Here is a 16,410-nt window from a genome sequence, read left to right as displayed (position 1 = left end):
AACTAATAAATCAACTCATGCACCCAAGACTACCAACTAGTGCCTAGAGAATGTAGGATGTCACGCACCAGGTCCTGAGTTACAAATGTATATTGCAGACCATGCCTTAGGAGATCTCTGTGTCTAAAGGTGAAAAATGGTAGCTGAACTCATCTCCTTGTGTGATGGCTCTGTGACAGGGACTATTATGAGAAAGCAGCCAGACCATACCTAGTTTTTCCAAAAAAGGCATTGAGGCCTCATTCAAGAATACAATCTGAGCCCACTCCTGGTGAATGGGTGGACAAGGGCAACATGAACAAACTGAGACAAAGCAGCCATGAGGAAGGGCAAAGCCATGGGGAAGTGAGTGGATCCCCTTCGAGCTGTTGGCTCAGCCTGTATAGCAGATGGTGGGTGGTGACCAGTAGGGAAAAGTCTGAGGAAATTAGTAGGGAACTTAATCCTAGAGATAGTGGTAAGCCGAGAAATGACCCCATTCTTGGCTATTCTAGGTTGCTTGAATCACTAGGTTGCTTGATATGGGTAGAGAATGTGACAGCCTGGAGGCAAAGGAACAAGAGATTTAACTTTAGATCAGTTGAGAGAGGAGGGCTTGGGCATGGCCACGGCTTGATGGCCAAATGTCAGGGAAGAATTAGGGCTTATTTCTGGAGTACTGATTTAGAGTAAGTAATGGGGCCAATCAGAGATAGACCACACAGGGAGGGAAGGATAGACTTTAGAAGAACCTCTGCCTAGTAAGACACCCAAATAAATTTTTTCTACAAAATAGTTTTGAGGGCTTTACTCGGGTGTTACTATCATGTGTGTTGTAAAAGAGGTATTTATCTCCTGTGTCCCTCCTGTGATGAACTTTAGGCCTTTTGAGGGTGTTATTAGTAGATGTTACAACCCTGAAAATGAAAGAGCCACTTACATTATGGGTAGAATCTATAGCTTCTTAACCTTAGTGCAGTGGTTCTCAAAGTGTGGGCTGAAATTGGCAACATTAATTCAATATTAATTGAGTTCATGTGTCAACATTGACTCATTAGAAATGCAAACTTAGGCCCTGTTCTAGACCTACTGAATCAGAATCCAGGCTGGGGCCCAGCATTCTGTTTTAACAAGCCTTCCTGGGGATTCTGATGCACACGGAAGCTTGAGAATGACTGACTTAGTTTACCGCTCACAGAAGCTAACGATTTTCAAGGTATATCAGATGGAGGGCCTTTCCTCTGACTTGAACCCTAGACAAGAAAAGCAAGAGCTGTAATCCTTTTAGAAGACTTGCTGAGGAATTCTAGCAACATTTTTAAAAACTTAGAATGGGTAAGGAAAGCAGGCCTCCATCTCAACAAGGCTCAATCTAAATTGATGCTTACTAACACAGTATCTGGAGCCAGTGCCTGGATTCAACTCCTAGCTCTGCAAAGGGCGATCTGGGACAAGTGACTATACTTTCCTTCTCTAGCAGATTTCCTGATCTATAAAAGAGGAATAATAGGGCCAACCATGCAGGATTAAGAATTTTAAAAGCTAAGAGATGTGAAGTCTTAGAGCGGTGTTTGACCAGTAACAAAAACGATTCAGTTATATCCATGATTCTTAAGATCAATTTGATGTAAATGGAAAAACTGACAATTGAACTGTAAAATTCACTTATTTCCGTGACTCAGAAGAATTAGCCTACATATTCACCACTTTTTAGTGGCCCCCAAACTTTTTTTTTTTTTTTTTTTTTGAGGTGGAATTTCACTCTTGTTGCCCAGGCTGGAGTGCAGTGGCACTATCTCAGCTCACTGCAACCTCTACCTCCCGGGTTCAAACAATTCTCCTGCCTCAGCCTCCCAAGTAGCTGGGATTGCAGGTGTGTGCCACCATGCCTGGCTAGTTTTTGTATTTTTAGTAGAGACGGGGTTTCACCATGTTGACCAGGCTGGTCTTGAACTCCTGATCTGAGGTGATCTGCCTGCCTCAGCCTCCCAAAGTGCTGGGATTACAGGCATGAGCCACCGTGCCTGGCCCAAACTGGTTCTTACAATGTTTCAGAGGCTGACTTTAAGGCCAGAACACAACCTTTGTGCTTGACAGCTCAGAACATTTCCCTTAACACCTGTTGTGGTACTTTGCCTCTTACAAACCCTTCTCCCCATAGGAAAACTTTTTTGCTGACTCAGAAATTTGCTTGTCCTGAAAGGAGTTTTAGCTTACAAATAGAAACACTGGCATTAAAGTGGCAGGCAGTAAAGTGAACTAGGCTAAAAATAAATGCCCTTCGTGGCCCCAGAAGTGCCAGAACAAATGGACTGAAGGAATTCCAGCAAATAACACCCATATGCTCAAGCAATGAGTAAGGGCATGAAAGAATTAAATGCTTAGCCCTGGTAGCCCCAGCAGTGTGGCAGCATGAGCCTCTGTGCAGGTTGAAGTACACTGTGAGCCTGGTACCAGAGCCACTTTCTCTATATTCTGGGCATGCATGTTGGAGTGCTCCTGCCAGGGTGCTGCTCAGAGCCCCATAGGGAGATTTGTAGTCCATCTGGAAGGCTTGGTATTTACTCAAAGGCCTATGCAGTTTTTTACTGAAGCTTATGTATTGTTCTCCCAAGTCAACCCCTGCAGGGAAAATTAGACAATGGCAGGCTGACTTCTATATGCTTTAAAAACCCTGCGTTTCTCTCTAGGACATTGGTCTAGACAAGGAATTTATGAAAAAGATCTCAAAAGCTTAGGCCACAAAAACAAAATAGAGAAATAGGTCTTAATTAAACTAAAAAGCTTCTGCACAGCAAAAGAAATAATCAACAAAGTGAAGAACAACCTGCCGAATGGGAGAAAATATTTGCAAACTATTATCTGACAGGAGACTAATATCCCAGAAAATACAAACTCAACAGGGGAAAAAAAAATCCCATTAAAACGTGGACAAAGGACATGAATAGACATTTCTCAAAAGAGGACATAAAAATAACCAACAGATACATGAAAAATTCGTTGCCATTACTAATCATCGGAGAAACGCAAACCAAAACCACAATGGCATATCTTATACCAGTCAGAATGGCTATTACTAAAAAGACAAAATACAACAGATGTTGCTGAGGATATGGAGAAAAGGGAAAATAATGCCATTTGCAGCAGCATGGGGATGGAATTGGAGGTCATTATGCTAAGGGAAATAAGCCAGGCACAGCAAGACAAATATCTTATGTTCTCACTCATGTGGGGAAGCTAAAATATTTCATTCCATGGAGGTAGACGGTAGAAAGATGACAGAGACTCAGAAGTCGGGGGAAAGGGAGGGCAGTTGAAAAGAAGCGGGTAAAAGAATACAGATATACAGTAAGATAGAAGAAATAACATCAATGACTGTAGTTAACAAAAATGTACTCACGTGATGGACACCCTGAATCCTTGGATTTCATCAGTATGCATTCATTACATACATGTAACAAAATTTAACATGTACCCCATAAATTTATACAAACAGCACCAAGAAGAACCCTGAGGTTCTTGGAGCCAGTGAACTGCCAATGTGTCTGTGTAGCAATGTTAACTATTTAGAGAAGCAAGGCTCCCAGGAAAATAGGTGCCTTGAAGTGTGCGTAGTCTGATTCCATCTATGTAAGTGATAGTAAAGGTGAGAATTTTGTTGACACTCCAGGAATTCATGCATTACAAATTTAAATAGCCACATAAGTGAGTAGGTACAAGTGACTTCCAACCTCCTCACCCAAAGGAGCAGAGATATTCTAAGTATTAGAGCTGGAAGAAAACCTATACAATTTCTTAATAGAAACCTTTTCAAATTTTTCCAACAAAATCCAACATTCAAAAGAAAGTGTTGGTAGAGGCAGAGGTGGAACACACAGGGCATGGCCTTTCCCTCCACTTCAACCGCCCCTTAACCTAAGGCATTCTTGTGAAACCTCATGGCTTTGAGGAACCCACTAACAATTGCATTTTACCCCAACTACTCACCTGTCTGAGCAGAAGTGCCTAGCACTTCTACTTCCAAGGTATTTTTTGAGGTGTCATCGGCTTTAGCTTAGCCCTAAGAATTAAAAGAACCTCGAGTGTAGATGATTTCAAGCTCAACTTGTTCCCTTTATGAAAGTATAATACTGAATTTGAGACTTAACTTTCATGGATGGGAATAGACTGCAGGTCCACAATCCTGTAATCCCCAAAGCTTTGGAAACCAAAAGCTTCTTAACTCATTTGGTGCTTTCAATTCTCCTAGAGCTCTGCACAGCAGCAGTCCCAGCTGAGTCCCAGAGGTAGAAAGGTAGAACCTTTTAAAAACTTGAACAGAAAACTTAACAGTGTTCCAGTCAGTGGCTAAGGGCTCGGCATTCGATTTAGTGTCTGGGCTCACCCTCTCTGTGGGAAGCAGAGAATTAAACAGAACTAGGGAGCACTTTCTGCCCAGTAGCTGTCCCTCAAAACAAAGTGCTTAGGAAACGAAGAGGCATAGCCATAAAGCTTAAGGTCTTTATTTGCCTGTCTTTAAAGAATCCTTTATAAAGCCAGCTTGTCTTCCCACCCCCACCCCAATGTCATTCTTTTAAACAAGCAGGGACATTTTAGTAGAACACTGTACTCCTAATGCCTATTGCTACTTCTTATTGGAGTGTGTGCGTGTGTGTGTATATGTCTGTGTGGTTGACAGAGAGAGGGTAAAACATAGCTTCATGATGATCAGGCAGAAACTTGAGTAAAGTAGAAATATCTGGGATAAGAAAAGCTAGAAATTAAACTCCTTTTTGGCTTCAGATATTTTCTTAGTAGAAAACGCTGATGCCTGTCCTGAGTCTGCTCAATATAGACTCTTGGAGCAGAGCTGCTAGGATTTTAATAGAATTTATTACTGTCGATAGCTTGTATATTACAACTAAATTCAGAGACCCTCTTTAAGGCGATAGTAGAGTAAATATCAGCCTTGGGATACTGTATACCCATATTTAATCCCAGACCACTCTGAGTGCCTATGAAATCTGTAGCTTCAAACTCATTTTTAAGGAGGTTGTCTTCCAGGTGCCTTAACCCTGAGGTGGGAAACTATCATTTGACATTGACCTTTAAGTTCCTATTCAAATCTGATCACAAGGTTCCCATTTTGACACTGTAGATATCAATGTCAATGTTTTTGTCTCATTTTGACTTAACCTTTGGTAACTAAAACCTTAAAAAAAAAAAAAAAATCAGAGGCTTTCAACCTTTACTGTATCCTGACTGCAACCTGACTGTTCTTTCCAAGTATATTTATACCTATGTTCTCAGACTACAAATCGTTCTTTTTCTGATTACTCAAGGTAGAGTCTTACCACCTTCACAGTCCCAAAGGTAATAAGGTTATATAGAACTACAAGACATGTACTCTCGGCATTGAGAATATTGCAGACATATTAAGAATCCAGTGGCAATGAGGGAAGAGGGGAGAGGCACCAGGTACATCGTATTTGGTTTAGCAGTATAAAACCGCATAGGTGATGCTTCCTGACAACAATCTCTACCCTCCTCTAGCTCCCCTTCTAAATCCCTAGTATATTACAACCCATAAAACATGTGAGGAATGAAAAAGTATTAAGAAATGAAGGTAGGAAACCATTCTGCTTTGTAGCTGGGTCCTAGCTTAATTAGACTCATGGGAGCAGAGTGATAGATGCTGTTTTAAAAGCAACATATTTAATATCCAAGGAAGTAACCACACCCATATGGTCATCTTGAGTTGGGTCAAATTTCAATCTCCCAGGGAAGAGCCACAAAGCACAGAATGCTCCCAGACAGCAGGGAGTAGCTGACACTAGGGAGACCAACTAGGGTATTGTGCACGTAACACAAGAGTTCCAGTCTGTGCTTGCCTCTGTAATATCAGTTCTTATGCCAGCATGCCACAGCTGCAAATGCTGAAAGGTGGCAGGAAATCGGAAGGCCTTCTGCTTGGAAACCCTCCCTCAGTAGTCTGCATGAACTATATGATTCCACTGTTTTTCTCAAATATTTGCAGTATATTTGCTTTAAGCGGCCACATCTGTGCCTTTTATCGTAAAGCAATCACATCCGCCAGAAGGACAGAACTGCTAATGATAGAAAGCACCTGAACATTAGCTGGCCTGTGCCGGGCAAAAAAACCAACTGTCCCACTTACAAGTCTTAGTTCACACCATTGTGTGAATTAAATATCCATACATTAAGCATAGAAGAACAGATTCAGAGAAATAGAATCTACATCTTCAGCTCCACCTCACTTTTCTTTCTTCTCGTCTTTAAATGATGAATGATCTTCCTTTCCCTCTTAACTATACTTTCTTGTAGCTTTTATCTTGGAGCTGTTTTGTAAACCTGTGTTTTCCAATTAGACCTCAGTTTCTAAGAGGAGGAATCATGTGTTCAATCTCTATTTCTACCCTATTCTTGTTGCTCCTTCTAAATCTTCTTCACTGTGCTTGTAATAGAAACATCATTAATGAATAATAGTATGGATGTGGACGAGAAATGCCATTAAAGGATTAGGACTTGGCTGATTATAGCCACACATGTAGTTTCAACAAATGAGAAAAATGAGTCCAGAGGCAGAGATGATGCCCCTTGTGGTCTCTGGGCAATCTGGATTGTTTCTATTTTGGTCTGGTTCCATTTGCCCGAGATCACTATTCCAGCCACCATGCCCAATTTTCAGGTACCAGAAATGAATAGATGGAAAGAAAATGGATCCTCTGCCCTCTTAAGGATATTTCCTAAAGTTGTATATACCATTTCAGTTTACATTCCATTAGTCAGAATGTAGTCCCTTGGCTGTACCTCACTAAGAAACAGGCTGGGAAATCTAGTATTTAGTCTTAGCATGGACCCAGCTAAGAACGCAATTACTGTCACTCACTGGCTGAAGATTCATCCTACTCTGGCCCTTAGGAGGTTACAGCCTGCCAAGTCTGCAGTATCCTCCTTAGAAAGTCCCCATCCATGGGTATTAGGTATCTTAAATCTATAACCAATCCTTGCTTTGCTGAGTGTTCCCTTCTTATTCCAGGGAGAAAAGCCAAATGTGAACCCTCCCAATTCCAGTGCACAAATGGTCGCTGTATTACGCTGTTGTGGAAATGTGATGGGGATGAAGACTGTGTTGACGGCAGTGATGAAAAGAACTGTGGTAAGTAAAGACTTTGATGATTTATGCATTTTGTTAAAATATGATGTTAATCTGCAAACGTATTGAGATTCTAAAAATAAAATCACTTCTAACAGTTGCTTTGAAAGAGTCTAAAGAATCTGTACTTCTCTGTGTAAAGGAATAAAATTGAATCTTTGACATGGGGTTATCAACTTGAGAATGGAATAAGGTGATGTTCCATTTAAATGACAGGACCTAGTTTATCTTAGATCAGACAAACATGTGGAATAGGAATCTGGGAGAAGGAAGAAGAGGACCAGAAATAGAGACAAACAGAGGATTGCTTAGAAAGGACTGTTTTCCCCTTTTGATTTTCAAATGGCTCTGATCCTAGAAAAGAAGGCAAGCCATGGACATGAGAAAATCCCATAAAGTTTCAGGGGGTTAATTAACCCCTGACATAGAAACTACAAGCCAGCACAGATCAAAGATCCGATAAGGATTCTTTTTTAATTCTCTGCCTACAATAGTTGCTAATTCTAAAGCATTAGCAGAGCGGAAGACATTCTCTCCCCAAGAGAATGGGGATACAGTGTCACATCCATCAATCAGCATCTATCAAAAGATCATTGTGAGAAATGCCTATGTATGCAATCTATACAACCTCATGTCAAGCCAAATCAGCTGAGAACTGCATGGCAAGATCACATTTAGATACCATGAATACATGCTGAAGTTTGCTCTAGGATCCTTTCGTTCCATGTTGTAAACATTCTGAAACAATATTCTATGTGAATATTGGTGCTAACATTGTCATTTATCTTTTAAAAGATGTTATATAAAGATGTTCACTATACAAGGTAGAAATACAGAAGAAAAGTAGAGACGAAATGTAGGTCTCAGCAACTGACACCTTGTTATGCCCTTACCTACTTCTTGCATCATTACTAAACGGCTATACATCATGGCAGACCTTGTTCTATACCTGTTCGCTCTGAGCAGTATCACAGGTGTTTTTATGCCAATGTGTAGAGCAGATCAGCAGCTCCTTTGGAAGCATAAGAAAGTCAATTCTACAGTCTCAGGGAAGAAACTTACATCCAGTCGTAGGACCAAGAATAGTTCTCCTGTGCAACACTTTCCCATCATTTGCATTTTAACACTAAGATTTTAATCTATTCCACAAGACATTGAGTCTCATGCTATTTCTGGGTTACCTTGGTAATTTAGTTCCCTCACTAAATATCTCCCTAGAGAGTCCTCACTCTTGTCAACTATTTTCCTGTTGTAAGTTGCAATTTTTTTTCTCTATTCTAAACTATATATTTGGCAAAACCTATTGCTTGTTCTTAAAAAGCAATTATTCTCTTTATATTGCAAAAGTCTTCTTTTACCATCTGACTCAGTAGGAACTAACCTGGGTCAACTTGGGATTTTTCTAAAATAGTCTTGTATAAGTACTCTCTACTAGCCACATGGTAGGAGAGTTTGGAAAAGAAAAGGAGGTAGACATATATCTAATCAAGATCATTTGAGGTAGGAAAAATTGTATTCTTAGCCACAATTAGTCTCTACTTTCCATGTGTGACAGTAGAGAAAGAAAGTGGAAACATTACAATCAGGGAAGTTCTGAGTGCTTACTTTATTTCTCTATGGAAGAGGAAAGCTGTAGAATTACTTAAAACTTCCAAAGCTACCTCCTATTTTTGGTCTAATCTCTTAATATGGAACTTGGTTACAATATTTAGCATGGTTCTTTATTTCCAGTATGTCAGTGGGCATAGTCAAATTTAGATTCTCTAAGCCATGTGCTTCTGTTGGTCCCATTAACTCATTCTTTTAGAGTGTTAGGCTGAGCTAATTAATCAGCAACCTAAGTACTCTAAATATGTAACTGCTAATTCTCTTCCTCTGTAGCACATCTAAATTTTTACTTGTCTCTCAAGGCCCAGTTCAAATATCCTTTCTTTACCCTCCCAGTCTATGCTCCAGATGAAGAGAGATAACCCGACAGCAATTTGTCTCTGTTTATCTTTTGCTCAAACACTGTGGTATACAGCCAATCTTTCACATCCTCATTATGTTTTCTAAGACTTAAAATCATGGGGGGCCAGGTGCAGTGGCTCATGCCTATAATCCCAGCACTTTGGGAGGCCGAGGCGGGTGGATCATGAGGTCAGGAGATTGAGACCATCCTGCCTAACACAATGAAACCCTGTCTCTACTAAAAATACAAAAAAAAAATTAGCCGGGCGTGGTGTAGTCCCAGCCGGGCACCTGTAATCCCAGCTACTCGGGAGGCTGGGGGAGGAGAATGGCGTGAACCTGGGAAGGCAGAGCTTGCAGTGAGCCGAGATCGTGCCACTGCCCTCCAGCCTGGGCGACAGAACGAGACTCCGTCTCAAAAAAAACTGCTAGGAGCAGTGGCTCACGCCTGTAATCCCAGCACTTTGGGAGGCTAAGGCGAACGGATCACGAGGTCAGGAGATTGAGACCATCCTGGCTAACACGGTGAAACCCTGTCTCTACTAAAAATACAAAATATTAGCCAGGCATGGTGGCAGGCACCTGTAGTCCCAGCTACTTGGGAGGCTGAGGCAGGAGAATGGCTGAGGCAGGAGAATGGCCTCCACAGGGAGGCAGAGCTTGCAGTGAGCTGAGATCACATCACTGCACTCCAGCCTGGGTGACAGAGCGAGACTCTGTCTCAAAATCAATCAATCAATCAATCACGGGGTCTCTTTACAGCCATTCCGCTAGTCCCTCTTTTGCAACTTCCAAAGAATATCACAGGTTGAATTACAACAACTAACCCTGCAGACCCTCTGACTTCTTCCTCCATGCTCAGGAGAACATGGGCCTTGAATACCACTTAATTCATTAACACTAGTGTTTGAGTTTTTCAGTGATTTTAGAAACAGTCATGAATCTAAAGCTAGCATGGCTAGTCTTGTTTCCTTGGTTATGTAATTCAAGGAGATAATGCTTTTTAGATCATAATTTGCCAACCCATCTTGGGTTCTAGAAATTAACTGTAATCACTATCTCTCCCCTTTATAATATCTTACACTGAACCAGAGTGGTCCAAGGGCAAACTCTAAACTCTGAGAGTTCTACTTACTTTGAGCCAGTGATTTGGGAAATAGTCCCTTTCAAATGTTCATCAAATTGTGAATTTTTCGCTTATTTATCTTCACAGAATATATGTTATAGAGGAATGTTTTAAAATACAAATTTGGGTAGAAGCTATAAGCATATAGGCAAGAAAGAATATACGGTAAGAAAGATAAGCTTAGGGTATCCTGTGTGGCTACTTTATATCAAGATTCATCCTACTCTGTGATTCCTTCATGGGTAGGGTAATCAAGCTGCCCAATTTGCTTAGGACAGCCCTGGTTTATACTTATCTTCTGGATTAATTAACAGTGTCCCCTTTCTGCTGAGATTGTCCCAATTTGGACAAAAAATTGCATGGTAACCCTAAGTATAGGGGAAAGACCTGCCCCAGCAAGAATTAGCGGCAGAATCAATTCCTTTCCTTAGGCTATTTTAACATTAGCAGTCAGTTACGGATATTAGCACTGACAGCTTCAATGACTTTTAGCTGATTGATATTAGCCTACCCCTTGACTAGAAAGGCTAAAATCATCTCTCCCTTGAATTCTAAATACAACATCTCTTGTTACACCGATTGAGTTTTCTCCCCTTTCTACCTGATGAGTTCCTTTGCCCCTGTAGACCAGTATTGGTGACAATATTCAGTACTGGGGTTTGGCCTTCATTCTCCACACTAAACACATGTGTTGTTAAGGGATGCCCCTTGAACAGTGTCTTAGTCAGCTCAGACTGCTCTCACAAAAACACCATAGATGGGTGGCTGAAACAACAGAAATTTATTTCTCATAGTTATGGAGGCTGAGAAGTCCAAGATCAAGGTGCCAGCAGATCTGGTATCAGGTGAGAGCTGTCTTTCCGATTTGCAGATGACCATCTTCTCACTGTGTCCTTACATAGTAGATTACAAAGAGAGAGAAAGCAAGTGCTCTGATTTCTTTTTATAAGGGTGTTAATCCCATTCATGGGGACTCCATCCTCATGACTTAATTACCTCCCAGAGGCCCGACTTCCTAATAACATCATATTGGGGGTTAGGATTTCAATACATGAATTTTGGGTGGAAACAAACATTCAGTCCCCAGCAAACAGTTCTACTATGATCCAGTCAGAAGAGGGAATGTTTAGCTGTTAAATGTATGAAGTACTTGAATGACTTGGAAGAAATACATATAGAAAATGAAAGTGTTACTTAATCTCAACATTATACAATAGGCAGGAAGTTAAATGTAAGATATCTCCGAGTCGTAAGATAATGGGCAACTTCTATCTGACCTTGACTTCAGTTTCCTCCAAGTCTCTCAAATGAGCATCTTCCTTCTCTGAAAAAAATAATAATAATAATAATAATTTTTCTGAAGTTTCCCCCTGGATATTGGCAATTGAGTGCCCATTGACTCAGCTTTTTTTAGAGCAAAACATGCCAAAATGCAGTATGAGCCCTCATGTGAAGCTAGGGCTGTGGGTAAGTGACTTCAACTTTAACCCTTCAAATAAACGTTTGTAGTAAAGAAGACGTGTGCTGAATCTGACTTCGTGTGCAACAATGGCCAGTGTGTTCCCAACCGATGGAAGTGTGATGGAGATCCTGACTGTGAAGATGGTTCAGATGAAAGTCCAGAACAGTGCCGTGAGTGTAACTTGCTTTGGCCTTGAACTTTCCTAAGTTGTTTGGTGTCTCACGTTTCTAAGTATTGCTTAATCTACTACTTGGTATTCATTTTTCTTTGCCTGCCTTGAAGTTTAGGTCAATTGACTCCAAAGTCAGTCAAATCACTACCAGTTTATCAGCCTCCTTTAAAGAATGTTCTCCCTGGTCCAACAAGACTTACATTCTCTTGGGTAGCTTCACTATTGAATACTTAAAACTGAAGTCAGCAGATTCAGTCAAGAACTCCTTGACTAGGTGCATAGATTTCAAATGTTTGATTATAATGATTCTGAGCAGATGGTACTGTGGTCCTGGAAGCTAAGTCAAGAAGTGAGGGTTCCCTATGGGCCAAGCATAAGCTTTTAGAAGCACAGCTTCTCATACTATTAAAAAGCTATTACTGAAGAGGTAAGGTAGCTACTAATTGGGTGAATAGTGACTTCTGACACACATGTAACCTAAAGTTACTAAAATGGAGATCTTACAGCTTATTCTTGAATAAGATAAACTTCATAGGTATGCAAGTGTATACCTGTGTCCTTAGGAAACAGTCTGTGAGACCATAAAGAATGATGGTTTGGGATCATATAAATTGAGATCACATGAATGTCAAGGCGAAGAAAGTCTTAGAGTTTATTTTGAGTCAGTAGAGGCCTGCACTGGTAGAAGCACTAAAGAAGGACTAACATGAACAAAATTTAGGTCTAAAATGTGATTATGAAAGAAAATCAAATGGAAAGGAAGATAAGGGTGTTACTTTCAATTTTGTAGATAAGTGAGGGGAGTAATATTGGTCAAGACAAGTGAGTTCAAGGCCTGCGAGCTAAAGACAGGTTGTGTAAAGATTCAGCCTCAAGTTTTAGTGGAGAATGACATCGTCAAGTCAAGTATTAGGGCATGCTTCTACTTTGCAAGATGTCAATTTAAAGAAGGTTGTGAAGGAGGCCTGTAAAGGAATCTAGGCAATAGAAGATTTCCTAGATGTTTGACCATCTGACTTTTCATGCATTTGAGATTAGATGACAATATCTGGGTCTGTCCACTTGATATCCAACAGATAAATAGTGGTCTAGGAGCAGCCCAGCCAGTAAACTTCACCATGCCAAGTAAAACAAAAGCCAGAACTGAGCACGCCATGGGACCTTGAAGGAGTGACGTGGTCAAGGCTGTCAGGTACACTGTCAGGTAGCATAGGTTTGGCACAGCTTCTAAGGAATGGAGCTGATGAAAGAGCTCCCCAGGCTTCAGCCAGTTAGAATTTCACCAGTCGCCAGGCTACTGAGTCACAGGTATTAGCGCTTCCAGGCAGCACAGGAGCATCAGCTTTGCATTGATCAGTTTTGAGGCTCTTTTGAGACTGTATATCATCAACAGATATGAGAACATGCCGCATAAATGAAATCAGCTGTGCCGCCCATTCTACTCAGTGTATCCCAGTGTCCTGGAGATGTGATGGTGAAAATGATTGTGACAGTGGAGAAGATGAAGAAAACTGTGGTAAGAAGATCAGTGTTGAGTGACGTAACCCAAAGACCCTTTTCCTAAAGGAAGGGTGGGCAGGGGAAACTAACCTAAGCATGAAGAGGCACTGACATTGACTCACTTTTCAGTGACTTCACTATCTGCTCAATTACTCGTCCTTCATAACTGCCCTAAAACCCTAAAAGACATTCACGTGGCAATTGGCCATTGCTTGGTGTTTCTTTTAGGCAAATAGAAATAAGAAGGTAAGTCATTCAAGGCACTTGTATGTAGTAGTAGCTCAGGGAAGCAGCAATTGTGTGGACTTTTGTCTCTGTTGTGACAGTAATTCATGTTCCTTTTGCACTTTGGCACAATAAAATTAGGTGAGTAGGGTTGGCAAACACATTCATAGGTCTAAACTTGATTGGGTTATTGGAATAAATTATTTGAGTATTATACAAACATTTCTTTGCCCCTAAACTAGATTCTGGCATAACTTTTTGGGGGAAAAAAAAAGACACAGAAGCATGAATTAACATCTTGCCTCAGATACCCAAAGAAAAGTCTACCCAACTGGTGATACCTTTGTCTCCTGTTGCAGTTCCTGTCTCTGAAAGCTAACTCTGTTTCCTATTCTTTCATGTTTCTGGTCTTGGAAAATCTTTAATAAAATGCTGCATGTTGAAGGTGAAGTCCTGGGAAAATCGCTAGGTTGAACAAACAGTGCTTTGAATGTTCTTTCAAGCTACCGCCCTTTTTATAGGGCCTCTAAAACCTACCCAGGTCTGACAAGCATGGGTCTCCTGATATGGTAGTAGTCAAGGGAGCTCAGGGTACTTACAGTTGAAACACCAGTCTTGTGTATAGAAGTCACCTCCTGAGGTCAATACCATTGCACCTAGTCCAATGAGTTTTAGTGTTCAATCCTAGAATTGAGTTTTCTGTATTGGTAAGCCCTTGTGCTGCCAAGTGTTTCCCTTATAAATCTAGACTTTGCTTCCCAAGAGAGTCGTGGTCTCTATTCTAATTGCCACCAAATTGTGACCTTGAAATGTTTGGCAGGAATTTAAGTCAAAGTACCAATTGGCTAGTAGGACTAGCTTATCATTGTCAGCATACCTGATTGTTAAATGGTGATTACAGCCCTGGCAGTGACTTTTTCAAAATGGAAAGTGTTTAAGACTTGTTATTCCTGATCCTTATTTAAAGGACCGAAAAGAGGAACCATGTATGGTAGTATGTGGTTCACCTCTTTTTGGTGACAGTGTCTTAATGCTTGTTGTATTACGTTGCATGATATTCTCAACTAGTGATGAGATCTGACAAGCTGTATGTTGATTCAAGGACAACTCAATCTCTGCCTTCCAAATTGAAATCCCTTGTTTCAGTTTGTTAGTTATCACAGCCACTTTTAGAGTCAATTGTGGTTCTCATCTCAAATTAATTTCCAGTCTTCAACTATTTTCTTGGTCCTTTATTTCTGTTCTTCTTATTTACAGTGTGCCTTCATTTTTTGTACAGTGAGACTGTGTTCTTGATTTAACTCCGTTGTAGCCTTTAAGTTGGGCTAGTAAGTTACGATTAATGAATAAAGATCAATGTATTAGATTTTGGGACAAGAATCTTGAAAGGACCTATCTTGATGCACTTTCAATGGGGCATCCTCTCTCTTAATAGGCAATATAACATGTAGCCCCAGTGAGTTCACCTGCTCCAGTGGCCGCTGCATCTCCAGGAACTTTGTATGCAATGGCCAGGATGACTGCAGCGATGGCAGTGATGAGCTGGACTGTGCCCCGCCAACCTGTGGCGTCCATGAGTTCCAGTGCAGCACCTCCTCCTGCATCCCCATCAGCTGGGTATGTGACGATGATGCAGACTGCTCCGACCAATCTGATGAGTCCCTGGAGCAGTGTGGCCGCCAGCCAGTTATACACACCAAGTGTCCAGCCAGCGAAATCCAGTGCGGCTCTGGCGAGTGCATCCATAAGAAGTGGCGATGTGATGGGGACCCTGACTGCAAGGACGGCAGTGATGAGGTCAACTGTCGTAAGTAGCTTTCTAGCATGGCATGTTCAGTTCTCTTCCGTGTATCAACTGGGACAATTTGCTAGCTTCATTCCATGGTGTTTCCTCCCTTTGTAGCCTCTCGAACTTGCCGACCTGACCAATTTGAGTGTGAGGATGGCAGCTGCATCCATGGCAGCAGGCAGTGTAATGGCATCCGAGACTGTGTCGATGGTTCCGATGAAGTCAACTGCAAAAATGGTAAGGGTTTCTTCTTGTTGGTTAAGCAATGGATTGCTCTGACCAGACCCACTCATGGAATCTCCCTTCTTTGTTTCTCTTTGTAGTCAATCAGTGCTTGGGCCCTGGAAAATTCAAATGCAGAAGTGGAGAATGCATAGATATCAGCAAAGTATGTAACCAGGAGCAGGACTGCAGGGACTGGAGTGATGAGCCCCTGAAAGAATGTCGTAAGTGTACTTGTTGCTCAAGTACAAACCCTGGAAGTTTGATACAATCCAGCATAGCTAACACTGTAGACCCCATGTGATGGCTGCTTAAACTTTTGAATATACTGAAGTTCAATTGTAGACTTCAGAGTGAAACTTTATGACTTAAAAACCCAGGTAGGACAAACTATAGTGTTTGTTTTTGTTTTTTGTTTTTTGTGTTTTTTGAGACGGGGTTCCACTCTGGTTGCCCAGGCTGGAGTGCGTTGATGCAATCTCGGCTCACTGCAACTTCTGCCTCCCAGGTTCAAGCAATTATCCTGCCTCAGCCTCCCAAGTAGCTGGGACTATAGGCACCCGCCACCATGCCCGGTTTTTTTTTTTTTTTTTTTTGTATTTTTAGTAAAGACAAGGTTTCCCCGTGTTGGCTAGGCTGGTCTCAAACTCCTGACCTCGTGATCCACCTGCCTCGGCCTTCCAAAGTGCTGGGATTACAGGCATGAGCCACCGTGCCTAGCCCAAACTAGTTTATAGTTTAACCTCCTTAAAGATAACTGATCATCAATAGAGAAACTTGACTAAATGCTGCTTGACCAACTGGTAACTTGCCAAGGAGATAGATAATC

General features: G+C 41.3%; 1 protein-coding gene across 8 annotated transcripts in view; it reads left to right on the top strand.

Annotated features, from left to right (window-relative positions):
• Window positions 1-16,410, top strand: part of VLDLR (very low density lipoprotein receptor) — a 33,091-nt gene that overhangs the window by 6,795 nt on the left and 9,886 nt on the right. For 4 of the 8 annotated variants that reach the window (XR_012424759.1, XR_012424760.1, XM_074017579.1 and 1 more), the window contains exons 2-7: window positions 7,019-7,138; window positions 11,721-11,843; window positions 13,239-13,361; window positions 15,006-15,377; window positions 15,474-15,596; window positions 15,683-15,805. Coding sequence is in view for 4 of the 8 variants with exons in the window: in XM_074017579.1 (XP_073873680.1) it covers window positions 7,019-7,138; window positions 11,721-11,843; window positions 13,239-13,361; window positions 15,006-15,377; window positions 15,474-15,596; window positions 15,683-15,805 (984 nt within the window). In the remaining 4 variants the exon portion in view is untranslated. The remainder of the gene's footprint in view (window positions 1-7,018; window positions 7,139-11,720; window positions 11,844-13,238; window positions 13,362-15,005; window positions 15,378-15,473; window positions 15,597-15,682; window positions 15,806-16,410) is intronic. The other 4 variants (XR_012424761.1, XR_012424762.1, XM_074017581.1 and 1 more) reach the window with 1 other exon arrangement.

This window comes from Macaca fascicularis, chromosome 15 (genome assembly GCF_037993035.2).
Source record: "Macaca fascicularis isolate 582-1 chromosome 15, T2T-MFA8v1.1".
In the NCBI taxonomy this organism is placed as follows: Eukaryota; Metazoa; Chordata; class Mammalia; order Primates; family Cercopithecidae; genus Macaca; species Macaca fascicularis.
The sequence above is the reverse complement of the archived record's forward strand: the minus strand, read 5'-3'. Positions and strand labels throughout refer to the sequence as shown.